Genomic DNA, 13,752 nt, shown 5'->3' with positions numbered 1-13,752 from the left:
CATTGACGTCCCGTCTGCTTTCCACACTCTGCAGATACATCGAGTATATGTGTGACATGATGGCGGAGGAGCCCATTATTCCTCACAGCAAGCCTATCCTCATCAAGTCGATCGTCATGACCCCTGTACCCCTCTTCAACAAGCAGCGCAACGGCTGCCGGCCCTTCTGTGAGGTCTACGTGGGGGACGACCGGGTAGTCACTACCTCCCAGGAATATGACAGAATGAAGTAAGAGCTGGAATTTAAGGAAAAATGTTACGTTTTCAGCATAGTTTTAAATCCTGGTTTTGCGTAGTTTTTCATAGTGATCGCAGCTCCTTACTTGTAAACTGTTTATTTAGATTGCAGCTCTACCAAGATTTTAATGCTGCAAATAAATTGGACGTGTGCGGAATTTAATCAGAGGCAAATACAAGGTATGAGATTGATATACAGTGCCTACTCATGTGGAAGCACTGCTCCAAATATATTTTTAGTCGTATCAGTGAAGTTACCTTCTGTCCATGTGTGATGGTGTAGCTGTTTTTAACCTGAATGATTGCTTTCAATGATCAGAGTTGTGCTGAAAATAATAATCGGCAGTAATAATTTCTGTGCTCCTTGTTCTTTTTTTTTTCTACCTGATTGTAGCAATTATTAGGCTAAAATTACTGTCAAGTTTGTTTATGTGTTTCTCATCCAGGGCATTGAGATGCATATTCTTTGATGATAGAAACTTGCATCATACTCTGTCAGAATGTGAATGAACAGACATCTTAAATGTCACTTTTCCCTGTGTAGGGACTTTAGAACAGAGGACGGAAGGGCAGAAATTCCTCTCGAGATCACTGTCCAAGGAGATGTCCTCATTGTTATCTATCATGCCAGATCCACTTTAGGAGGCAGACTGCAGGCTAAGGTAAGGAGAACACAAAGAACGCGTTTGTGAAATTCTTTGTTGCTTCTTGGCCTTTGTTTGTCACCCTAACAAAATGCAGAGAAAATGGAAGCACATAAACTATCTTACTGTTCAGTTGAGAAATGGCAAAGTAATTTTCATTCATATATTTTTGCAATAAAAAATGGATGTCATTGACCTGCCTTTTTCTTTATTTGTTCATTAGATGGCTTCAATGAAGATGTTCCAGATTCAGTTTCACACAGGGTTTGTGCCCAGAAATGCGACCACTGTCAAATTTGCAAAGTAGGTGTTTCCCTTTTACTTAATTTTCCCTTTCTCTAAATGTCATACAATCTTATAAATTTACCAGGGAACCTTTAGTTTAAATCTTTCGCAGCAAGGCCTAATTATTACAAGGGCATGTGTTGTGCTTTATTTATCTTACAAGGAAACTGTGGTTATAGTGTTTTAAAAAAACAAAACAAGCATTTGCTATGCTTCATGGGGCTGAGAACGTTAATTAGCTTTAACCATTTGGCAATCATCTAAACTGATTTCTAATTTCAATCCCAAAATTACTGTCAATGATCTCTTACAGTGAGTGATTCCCACACAAACTTATTTTTTGGAATCTGATGCCATTGAAAGTGATACATTCCTGTCTTCTCTGTCCTACCCTTCAGATATGACCTGGATGCGTGTGATATCCAAGAGAAGTACCCAGACCTTTTCCAGGTCAACCTGGAAGTGGAGGTGGAACCCAGGGATCGACCATGCAGCAAGACTCCACCCTGGGAGAACTTTGCTACCAAGGGCCTCAATCCCAAGATCCTTTTCTCTAGCAGGGAAGAGCAGCAGGAGATCCTGACCAAATTTGGTGAGTTACCATAGCAACAACTGAAGCATTTGAACCAAATACCCAAGTGCTGATGAGAGAATTCATTATATAGGTAGGCAGGAAAGTGCCAGGAAATTAAATCAAATCAAAACATCTCATGTGGAGCTGACAGATTGATCCCGGTGAAGATTTTAAAATCAACCTTGAAATAATATCATATTTATTGATAGATTATATGCTATTGGGTAGTGAATAAATAGGTGAATCAGGTTCTTGTGCTAAAGATTGACAGCTGTCTTCCTTAACTTAATTTAAATATTAAATATTAAATACATTAATATACCACTATGACTGGGATATAAATCTGATGAGGTTAAAACATTGTGAAATTAACATGTAGAGTATTGATTTACTTTTCAACAAAAAGCAGTATGTGGACCAATATGTTTAATACAAGCAATGAATTGTTTTGGTGACATGCAAGAACAAAACACCTTTAAAAAGTCATATATCTGATTTACAGGTTGATGAGTAATCAAGTGAATAAATACACATTCCATTGAAAATGTATGTTTTTACAAGCAGCCTACGTTTTGCTTTTCCCAGCTGAGCATTTGCATTTTTGACACTGAAAAGCACAGGATGCAAGAAAAATCACTGGCATCACATTCTTTGAAGAATGTTTTGAAATGTTTCTTCATCCTGCATTTTGTGTTATAGAGCTTGAGACTCTGCTACAGTATTTATTTTAATGACGCAGTATGTCAGCAGTTTCTCTCAAAGTACATCAGTGGCTGTCGGTGTGTATCTTATCCTAGTGCTAATCATTATACTGTTGTGTTAAGAATCAAGGTAATATTTAACTCCTGTACAGTAAATGAGTACATGTAAGAACTGTAGGTGTTCAGAGTTAGGGAAGAAGAATTCCCCTGAAACAGAACCTGCCTGGTTGGATGAACTAGGATACAATAACACAATAATTCAAAAGGCTGATTGTCATTTTTATAATCAGGACAATATTTCTGAAAGGTATTTTCATTAAATTGAATTTAGTGTTGTTTATAATACAATGTAAAAAAAAAGAGAATTGTTAAATGAATAATAATTTATAATAATTTTTAATTTGTTCTTTTACCATGGGGGCATAAGATCTAAAAATTCCAAATTTTTGTAAATTCAAATAATTTGCTAATTAGTTTTGTACTGAAGCCCTAAATAAACATGGTCTATTGTCTCTGTAGATTTGTGTTAAGGTTATGCTGCTTCTACAATGAACTTACTGTGCAATCACTGTGCAGAAAGTATTGCCCTTCCTTCCTTGACCTCTTCTCTCTTTTCATAATTAGTGAAGGACCTTTTCACAGTACACTGAACAGTATGATTTATTCATGGCCAGCAAGTAAACAACTGCTGACTTCAGTTGCTGCTGACTTCAGGTACAAAGTGCTTTGAGAATGTGTCCTGTTCATGTCTGCTCTCTACCAGGCAAACCTGAGCTCCCCAGGCAACCTGGATCCACAGCCTTTTATGATGCAGAAGCAGCCAGGTCAGACCAACCCCAGGATGGCTCCAATACTGAACCAGAGTCTCCGCAGAGCACCGACACTAACGCCAATAACTTCTTCCAGACACTCGAATGGGATGGTGAGTGATAGTTGCTTTTGTACTGGGCTGAGTCGCCTCTCCAAGGTTCAGTAAACACACAGGGGTGACTGCTGGCTGTTGAGCAATTCCAGTACTCGTATTGCCTTGGCGGACAGGTGTAGTTTGCAAATTAAATGGCTAGCTTTTAGTAACAAGTTGACGTTGATTTCAGTGAAACGTAGAAGAGCAACAGGTTTGTTAACCCCAGTCCCTGGTAAATAATTAAATAATAGTTTTACTATACATAATCTGTTACAACATTAATCGTAGAGAACTTGTGAAAAAAAGTGATTAAGAATAATTATGCTGCATTCTCTCAATTGTTTGAGAGAGAGAGTGGAACAAAATCAGGACACTGAAAAATGGACTGAGCAGCTGGCTTTGGTTGTAAGTACAGTTAGCCATGTCACAGCCAAAGCCACAAATCAGGTGTATAAGGGAAGTTACAAGAACACTCCTTCCTGTTTCAGATGGGAGAGGACGAGAGGATGTCCCTGATGGACAAGCCATCCCTGACATGGTGGAAGATCTAGATGACATAAGCGAGCCCTCGGAGGATGAGTACCCCCCTTTCTCTGGACACATTGGGGATCCCAGGGGGGAGGAAAGGGAGGTCCCCTCGAGAGAGAACAGCCAGGCCCTCTTTGAGGTGGATTTCCACAAGCCTTCCCAGGATACCCTATCAGAGGACAGCGTGGATCTGCTGGGGCTCAACACAGACCCCCAGCTGGAAGCACCCGCTGCTCCAGCCCCCCCGAGTGGGGGTATGAAGAACTCCTCCAGCAATGCCGACCTCCTCAATGACCTTTTTGCCCCCACCAACATCCCCTTAGCGCCCAGTGCACAAGGAAGCACTGAGGATCTGATTGGAGTAGACAAGGATGGGGATTTGTTCTTCAGCGCTCCCACTAGTAACACACAGGGTCCACTGCCAGCTACCACAGCGCCACAGGTCCCTCAAAGTAAGGGAGAGCATTTTATCTTTTAAACCATTTCCATATGTCTCCATTAGCAACCAAGTGCTACAAGCTGTTCCTCATTGTCTGTTGACAAGTGTTTCTCTCAAATTAAATTGTTCCAAAATTAATTCCACGGGCTGGTGCTGAAATTTTCTCCCTCAAGGAGCTTTATAGCTTTCACATGGGAGAATAGCATTGCCCTTACCTCCTTGACCGGGTTGTCAGAAGTGACACATCCCCACTGCTGAAATTCCCTTATCTCGGAAATGACTGTAGTTAAATAAGGAGGCTTTTTAAAGTTGGATCTTATGTTCAGAAAAACACTTTAGGGGTTGTTCCCAAAAACAAATGGACTATCCATATCACCCCATTAAAATGCAGTGACAGCCTTTTTATCTCAGTCATAAAGCCACCATAACGTGATGGCCATGCCATGTTGTACTCACAGTTTCTAAAAGTGACAGAGAATTAGTCAGTTGCAACTTCAGTGTTTCCAAGTGCGACGATGGAGCTGGCTGTTGATGGTGACGTGTTAATGAATTCAAATTATTGTGACAGAAAGGCAAAGGAAGTTTCTGTCAATAATGTATCCTTAGGGGAGGGGCTAATTAGGATAATAAAAATTATCCTAAGAGAGGGACATCTGTAAAAGTGATTAATTGTACTACAGGCATGAGTTTGAAAGTTTGAGTGGTGTTGTGGGTTAATACCTTAGGTAGGGCACTGTGGTTTTATTTTTAGCATGGTGCTTCACCAGAATTGTGCCAGTAAGTTTGCCAGATTTATGGACAAATATAAATGAAATTTTTGCCATTTTTGGAAAAAGCATCAGACAAAAAAAATGAGTAACTTATGCAGTCGTTTACAACTCACTGTTTTCCCAAAGTTTGTAAAACGTGAGTGAAACGGACATTAATATTGGAGTTCCATGATTATGTTTGTTCACTGTGAGGGCATATAGGAAATTATCGCTGTCTTGCCATTTTGTTTATGGAATGCACAACCAAAAAAAAAGGTTGTGTAAAACAAATGGCAGTATTATGATCTGATTGAGGTCATTTCATAAAAAGAAATAGATGTGCAGAACAGTAACACTATTGTGTTTTTGTACCCAAAAAATTGAATTGGTGTTTTACTGAACCAAAGAGCCTTTTCTGTCATTGGCATTTTCTTAATTTTTTTTAGATAAACCCAAAATTAGCTGAATGTTTTTAATGTTATTGTAAATTAGAGGACATTTGGTCATGGAAGTCGTTGGGAAGTATTCATTCTTGGCATTTTGGGAAATTAGTGACCTGTCATTTGGAATGTTTCATCTTTGTCTTTAGACTTCGATATTATTTATGTGGTTCCAGCTCTGTTTTTTCACGGGCATTTTTAAATTGTTTAACACACCCCGGCTGTTTACTGTCACCACAGCTACCGACCCCTTCGATCCGTTTCGGATCAGCTCCTCAGGGACGTCCTCTTCCACAGTACAGCAGCCAGGCCCCGACCTCTTCGGAGACTTCCTGAATGCTGAGGGAACTTCGAACAGCTTCCTGAGCAACCACCCAGGCCCGCCCCCCTCCTCCAGCTCAGGCTTCTTCAACCTCAGTAGGCCACCATCTAACATTAAAATACCCACCAGTTTGATCACTGAAAGAACATTCCCATAAGCTTTATAAGGCAAAGCTGACTTAAGATTGTTGTGGTTTGTGTGATTCACTGTAGTGAATGGAATTAGGATGGAACTAATCAGTTTTAATTTGGTTTATATAAGGATGAGATAGAGTTTCATAGGTTTAATGGCTTTTCAGTTTTGTGACACGGTTTATCAGCTTTCCTCTTTGTAGGCAGTTTCTCCAAATTGTCTTATGCCACCAGTACAATGATATTTTTAATGAAAGCCCTTTTTGTGCATTTTTTTAACCAAACTCTGTTTTTTCTGAAGACAATTTGTCATCTGATTCCTCAAAAATGGCGTCGTCTGCCAGCCAGCCTGATCTGCTGGGAGGCTGGGAAGCCTGGGCCTCTAATTCCAGTAGCAGCAGTAGGATTCCTTCCTCAAGCAGCAAACCTGCATTCACAGGTGTGGATAGATTACAGTGATCTAAACACCTCCTGCTAGCTTCCCAGTGGGTCTTAAGGGGGGGATGCAGGGAATTTGGTATGTTTTTAGTGATTCACAATACCAAAAGTTATCATGAAAGCTGGTATCATCAATGAAAATGTTATGGAAAGGGGGACGGCTGAGTTTCAGCAACCTTACCAAATATAATATTGATGTATAACAGTAAAATAGTGTACAAGAAATTTGGAAAGTTAACTCTTTTGTTTACAGTGATGTCTTGCTTCTTTGAATAGTGGTACATAAACCCTTGTAACTACAGTACAAATAAATATAAAACTAAATGGGTTAGCGAATAGAATTGGGGTATTCCAAAGTGGAGATTAAATTAGGAATGTAGCCACTGAATATCACTTTTCTGGCTTAATCTAATTTGTTAGTTTGACTTATCTCACTTCAAGCTCCTACATCCAGCGTCTCTTCTGGCTCCTCCTTCGTTCAGCCCAAGTCTCAGAGCTTTGATCCCTTTGCAGACCTGGGTAATCTTGGCGCCACACTTCCAGGTAATGGTAGTGGTTTTGAGACTTGCGCAAAAACATCCAAATCCAGAAAGACTCCATAATACTCCATAAATCTCATAAAATATCAGAGAATATTCTTAGCTCTCATATAAACCAAATGCTTATTACTGAAATATATGGATATGTTGCTTTTGCTTAAGATTAAGAATAATGGTAGTGCACCAAACTGCAAAGCTCATTTCCTTCCATGCTACTTTCATGAGCGTGAAAAGTTAGCTGCCTATATACTGGATACCGAACTCCAGTCCTCTATATGTGGATATACTGATTGATTTAAATATTCCTAGTAAATAATGCATAATTAGGCTACTGAGTGTTAATATGCAGCAAATATCTTCTGTATCTGTAAGTGCTGTGTCTGCAATTGCTAGGGATGCTAAAATCTAAAAGATACTTTTCAGATTTATGTATACAGAAACTACAAACGGGAGTTTGCATTCTCTAAGCAGGCAATAGACATGAAAAAAATTGTAATACAGAACCATTTATTGTATGTTGCTGCTGTTTCCTCTCCCAGTCTTGTCATAAAAAGCTTGTTTCAGCCTGTTACAACCTTACATCAGCTGTGTTAAATAATGACTGGTAGAGTGAGGATCCTGGGAAAAGGCTACCAATAGGTTAACACATGGCTTCTCCAACTGTCAGGTCATTGTGTGCCAGGTTAGGTTAATGTGCATCTCGGGACAGAGTGGACAGTTAGTTGTAAAGAAAAAAGGTTCTCTGAACGTCAGTGTGTTCTACTAATCCGTTTCTCCTTTGGAATGGCACACCACACAGTGAAAATGGCACACCACCAGTTGACATCCTGAATTTTAAGGACTGTCTTCTGTACCTTTTCTAGGATCTGCAAGCAGTGGGTTTACAGCCACCGGTTTCAACCAAAAGGTTAACCAGCCGCCCAAAGCTGCGAATCAGTGGCAGGCAGGCCACCCTGCGACAGCAGGCAAGCCCTGGACACAGCAGCCCCCCAAGTCGCAGCTCCCCAAGCCCGCTGCCCAGCCCAAGCCCAACTACAACCTCAACTTCAGTGTAATCGGTGGCAGAGAGGAAAGGGGAATTAGAGGGCCCGGATTTGGTGAGGAGCTTACAGTGCTTTCAGATACACAAAGGCAGAACAGTGTTTTACATAAAATGTAGTAATGTGGGTTTTACTACAGCTGGAACTCTAGAGATTTCCTCACTTTAAATTTAGATGCAGTCAGTGACAGAGACAAAAAAGAGCAGACAAAAGAGATGACTTGGCTTTTATTATCTCTCTTCATCAGTAAGAGTGGTTCCAAACAGGGTCTGTAAAACTTACAGATGTCATTAAGTACATATAGCATGATGATTCATGACTAATTTTGCTAGAAGCTCTCTATGATAGAAATAATGTCATGAAAGGTAATAAAAAAAAATCACATCTACAAAAAATCTAGGATAAAGCAACAATTTTTTTGGTTCCCTTTAGCTGATGGTTTGTATTGGACTTTGGAAGAAGGTGGAAACGCTTCTTATTTGAGCACTTTTTAAAAACGGGACAATGAATTTTCTGGATTTTAAAGGACTTGGGACTATGTGAAACAGAGTAGTGCTTTGAAAATCTACCATTTTTGCCAAAAGATGCCTTTTCTCATTAATATCTGTTTCTTGATTGGTTTGATGTTTTGAACAGGAGTGTCTAAGTGATCCTTCTGAACTGTGTTTAATTGGTTTTGTTAATAACATCATGCATCAGGGTTAGTAACGACATAACCCAAAGCAGGCCCAAACTCTGGAAATTAATTTATCAGCATTTCCATGACAAAAGCTGTCAGGTTTATTGTTTTTTTTTCTGTTTTCACAGGTCCCAAGCCAAAGGTGAGGGAGGATGACTTTGAGGACCTCTTGTCCAAGCAGGGTTTTGCCACCAAAATGGAGAAGAAAGGACCGAAGACCATCGCCGAGATGAGGAAACAAGACATGGCGAAAGACATGGACCCTCAGAAACTAAAGGTCGTCATCATTGGCTAGTTTTTTGTTCAGAGGGCGTAAGATGAATTGAAACCTTCACTGGGTTTAGAAATAGAGCTAGTCATGCTGGTAATATTACGTCCTCTGATAATAACAATAATACTTATAATAATTGATAGGTACATGTATATTTCCCTTAGCAGGTAATTCAATTCTTGAATTCTATCTCATTTCAAAGCAGTGTCTTTTTTAAGACACTTTGCTTTTTGATTTTTACAACATTCTTTTCTAATATACTCTCCGAAGTCTTCAGCTTATGAAAGCTGAAACATTTGGCATCATCAGTGTTCCTTTCCCATGAAAATGTTTCAGCTTCTTAAAAATCTGAAAAACTGTTGAATTGGCTTGAACAGCTTGTGCTGTGCTGTGCGGTTGTGTCAGGTTTGTGTGGAAGCTTTGGACCCTGCACCCACTGAGGCAGACTTTGAGAAGCTTTTGAGTTGTATTGCATTGCCCATCTTAAATGGAAATGTCTATATGCAGTGGTACATATTGCCTTCCTAATATACTGCGTGTGCATTACCCTGCAGATTTCAACATATTCTGATAAGCTCCTCATCAAATCAGAAACAGAGTGATGTTTTTTTTAGCTAGGGATTTTTTTCTCCATTTTATTAGTGAATAATAATTTAATTTGTAATATAAAAGTCCCCTAATTTGTGTTTTAAGTTCATATTGGCTCCATTTTTTCAAATACAGTCATCTGACACAAAAGCACTGTGTGTAGTGAGGTGTACCATACCTCAAATGTCTTATCTATCTTATTCGCATCTTTAACTCAGTTGCAGTACTTGAACAATTAACAGCTCTCTTTATCTGTAGAGAAGTCACGTTTTTAAGATTGACTTCCTCGGAATTTGGTCTAAAAGGAGGAAACCGCTCTAGGAGTTTTATGTTAGGAAGAACCTGTTATATGTGCTGCCGGTGATCTGGCAGTGACAGTGTTGGGCTCCGGCCTTGCAGATCCTGGAGTGGATCGAGGGGAAGGAAAGGAACATCCGAGCGCTGCTGTCCACGCTGCACACTGTCCTGTGGGAGGGGGAGTCCAGGTGGAGGCGAGTTGGCATGGCAGATCTAGTATCCCCAGATCAAGTCAAGAAGTATTACAGAAAGGCGGTGCTCGTGGTGCATCCTGACAAGGTAAATAGATCGGGTGTACATTTATTCCAGCAGCAACTTTATCTGTACAAAATTAGCCAAAGTTTCTTGGCGTTTTTTTTTTTAAATATCCATCTGTTAGCCAGTGAGGGGGGTCAGACCAAGGTTTTGTTAAGTGACGTTTAGTAAAAAAAAAAGATCTCAGTATTGCAGTTTTAAATGTAATAAGATGATGGTTATTAATAACAACAATAGCAATAATTTCAAAAGCAGTTTTCCAATACCCAAAGGTGCTGTACATAGCGATAAAGAAAAATGCAATAAAAAGTAAAAGAAAAAATAAACAAGAGCATGCAGGTTTATATAAATAGAATGTAGGCCCTGGTGAGGTGAATTTTGAGTTTAGATTTCGGGAGAGTCAAAGAATGTCTCTCTCATTGGATCCGAGATTTAGTCTTGGGTATAGTGGGCAAAGAACTGGCCTCAACTTTTTAAAGTGACATTTATTAAAAACAAACTATGTCAATACAGTTTAACCCTTTTCTGTGAAAACAAAAATAGCATTGAAAACCTTTTAAGTTTCATCAGCGTGAACTGAGGCACCTGACAAGAGAACTGCAATCCTCCATGTGAGAGACTACAAATCTTGATGAAAATTGCCAAGTCAAAAGGGCTTTTAGGACAGAGTGGACAAGGAATACATAAATGTAGTAGGGCTCCATTGAGCATCCTGTGTAGGCCATTACAGAATGAGAGGTCATAATTTGGCGGACAGAGATAGATCTATTTCTGTAGACTTTATAAGTCTTTTTATCTGCAGTCCTTTATGTAACATTTTATGTTAAAAATAAAGTGTAAAACTCAACAAAACTTTATTTCCGTCATAGTTTGCTGAGCATCGATTGCTTGGTTGTTAGTTAAAAGTTAACACAATGAAGTCACCATATAGTAAAGTACTGCTTTGAGGCTTCATAAGGTTCTAGCCTAGGAGTAAATGGAAAGGGATACAAAAGTTTTATTGAATTTAGTGGTATGAAAGCCAGTTTAAAGATAATAAACACAGAAACTCTTTACTTCCACATACACCAAATCATGATTAAAATGCATTCCTGATGCCCTTTTGTATTTTACAAATAAAGGTCATTAATGGTTACAAACTGCATTGTAGTTCAATTAATTGTGCTTGAATGAAATTATTTCAGGCAGCAGTGCAATGCTGACTAACAGTTTTGTGCTCACTTTCAGGCTACTGGACAGTCCTATGAAGACTACGCCAAAATGATCTTCATGGAGCTGAATGATGCCTGGTCAGAGTTTGAGAACCAGGGCTCGAAAGCTCTCTTCTGAAACGGAGGAGCATTGCTCGTGACCGTGTGTCGTGGTTCTGCATCTCTGTGTTTTTGTGTGATCAGGAAAAAGCAGATATTTTCAATTTTTCATGAAAGAAAGCCACTGGGCAGACTTTTTATGACCAGGTGGCTTGAGGTTCATACAGGTTCAGACAATCATTCAAGAAAATGGTTTCATCTTTTCACATGTCCGACCATGTCGTCTTGAAAAACAGTTGGTAATGCAACTGCAATATTTAACATACACAGGACAAGTGCATAAATATTGTGTTTAAATTCCATTAAATTGTAATTGGAATTTGTTTTACTTCTTAAATATGCATAGCAAACTCTTAAATGGACTCATCTAATATTTGTATCACATAGCTGGTGGTTCATGGATAAGGACTGTAATGCACGTGTGTGCATTACTGTTGTAGTTAAAAGGCTGAAAAAGAAAAATCTTGTAACAAATGATGTCACCATGAATTTTGCAATATGGATGTGTGCAAAATAGCGATTGTTTTGGAGATGTATAAGTAATAATTTTATGTTACCATAGAATAATGTAAAATATTGTGTTAATAATGTGATTTATTAAGATCTGATTGCTGCTGAGCTGCAAACTCCTTGACAAAGGTTTTAGGATCTTCACCATCATTTTTGCTAGTAGTTATATCATGCCTTTATCTTTCATGTGGTTCAGCGTTTATTTCATATTGCGTTTTCCTCAGTATGGATGTGGGAGGAAGCCACAGAATATTCTTACTTCTCCATTAAAGAAAGTGCAGTATCCCACAGCCTTTAAAGTGCTTTCTTCACCTTTTTTAATTCATGGACCAATTAATTTTCTATTTTCTATTTTTTATTTATTTTGTTACACTTTAATGTACAAGACATTAAAAGAAAAAAAATAAATATTATGTGGATTGAATGTCTGTATGTAAAACTGCTCATGAGCCAGTACCTCTGGTGTAGAAATCATTCCAAAGGAACATTAACGTGAATGTGGTTGCTTAGGTCATTGCAGGTTACAGCAACATAGACATACATTATTTTCCCCTATGAAAAATATATTCTTGTATTCAAAAGGAGTTTTGCTGCAGTTACATTTTGAAATGAAAATGAAGTTCTGTACCTAGTTGCATTTAAAAATTCTGCATCTGATCATCAGAAATTGACACTTTTATTTTCATTGGACTTACTAGAATGAAATCTTCTAGTGACCACAAAATAACCTAAAGATGAAGAAGTGATGTACTACATCAGTAGTACGATGTAGTACATCAGTCATACGACAGTATGAGTATTCCAGCAAGGTACCATTTTTAACTCTGCAAAATTATTTTCTAATATAATGTGTGGCACTTCAGAAATTTGGGAAAATCATAATGAACCGAAAAATTAGTCAAAGTGAAGTGCCCTTAATATTCTTGTATAAAACTTTTATAAAACCCAATAATTCTAAAACTTAATAACCCTCTTAATTATAAGATTGTGACAGTGGTCTTTATAGCCACTATTTATTTTTCCATTTGTTTATAAAATCATTAAAATAGAAATACATATTTGGAGGAAATGAAAACTAAGTATAGCAATTTTACTTTTTTGTCACGTACAATTGTTTCTTCTTGTCAGACAAGTGCACAAACGGTAATAAGCAATTCTCCAAACTGGTATAACTTTCTCAGCTTTATAGTTTTTGTATTTTTCTGTTACAGTTGGATTTATAACTCATAAATTTAATTGTTGTAAATAGGAGTCTTGTGTCCCCTACCCTATGTAAACTGTTGCTTACAGAGGCAAAAAAAGCTTTACAAAAATCTCACTTCACCAAATAAAATTATATGAATGTCACTTCTAAAAAACTCATCACTGAACTTGTTCTTGGTCACAGTTAGTGTCCTTTATTTCATTTTAAAAATGTATTGAAGCCAGTTTTTACCAATCCCTTAGCAAGCTGCTTGCTGCATGTTGGTGATGTGAGTTTGTGTACAAAAGTATTGTAAAGCAAAAAAAAGTATTGTCAAAATAAAGGGAAAGGGTTTTTGTTTTGGTAAGTGTTTAGACTGTCACTATGGGCATTATTGGCTAGGATTGCTGGTTTTGTACTGTTTTGCCTCTATCATACTGAAGGTACATACAAAATTGGGCAGCTTGAGGAAAATACAATGAAGTCAAGAAAAAATATATTTCTACAACATTAATGTGTATAATCATACGCCTAACAATCAATCATTAAACCTGTACCATCTCATGTTGATATAAATGAAATGTTACAAAAATAATCTCCTTAAAAGGATCAGTAATTATTATAACTGAAGAGGATGAAAAGGGCAATCTATTTTGACTATCTGAACATTTCCAACTGTAGGCCTACA

General features: G+C 38.2%; 1 protein-coding gene across 2 annotated transcripts in view; it reads left to right on the top strand.

The window, feature by feature from the left end:
- The window catches only part of gak (cyclin G associated kinase), a 49,595-nt gene extending 37,290 nt beyond the window's left edge, over nucleotides 1–12,305 (top strand). For both annotated transcript variants that reach the window (XM_088629108.1, XM_088629110.1), the window contains 13 exons: nucleotides 35–229; nucleotides 782–899; nucleotides 1,105–1,184; nucleotides 1,565–1,758; nucleotides 3,205–3,363; nucleotides 3,834–4,325; nucleotides 5,742–5,918; nucleotides 6,256–6,393; nucleotides 6,834–6,935; nucleotides 7,795–8,028; nucleotides 8,779–8,927; nucleotides 9,909–10,085; nucleotides 11,289–12,305. In XM_088629108.1, coding sequence (XP_088485234.1) covers nucleotides 35–229; nucleotides 782–899; nucleotides 1,105–1,184; nucleotides 1,565–1,758; nucleotides 3,205–3,363; nucleotides 3,834–4,325; nucleotides 5,742–5,918; nucleotides 6,256–6,393; nucleotides 6,834–6,935; nucleotides 7,795–8,028; nucleotides 8,779–8,927; nucleotides 9,909–10,085; nucleotides 11,289–11,390 — 2,317 coding nt within the window. In that variant the 3' untranslated portion in view covers nucleotides 11,391–12,305. The remainder of the gene's footprint in view (nucleotides 1–34; nucleotides 230–781; nucleotides 900–1,104; nucleotides 1,185–1,564; nucleotides 1,759–3,204; nucleotides 3,364–3,833; nucleotides 4,326–5,741; nucleotides 5,919–6,255; nucleotides 6,394–6,833; nucleotides 6,936–7,794; nucleotides 8,029–8,778; nucleotides 8,928–9,908; nucleotides 10,086–11,288) is intronic.
- The last annotated feature ends 1,447 nt before the right edge of the window (nucleotides 12,306–13,752 follow it).

The sequence above is a fragment of the Lepisosteus platostomus genome, chromosome 4 (assembly GCF_059453375.1).
Source record: "Lepisosteus platostomus isolate fLepPlt1 chromosome 4, fLepPlt1.hap1, whole genome shotgun sequence".
NCBI classification, from domain to species: domain Eukaryota; kingdom Metazoa; phylum Chordata; class Actinopteri; order Semionotiformes; family Lepisosteidae; genus Lepisosteus; species Lepisosteus platostomus.
Note: the sequence above shows the minus strand (reverse complement) of the source record. Positions and strands in the feature narration are given on the sequence as shown.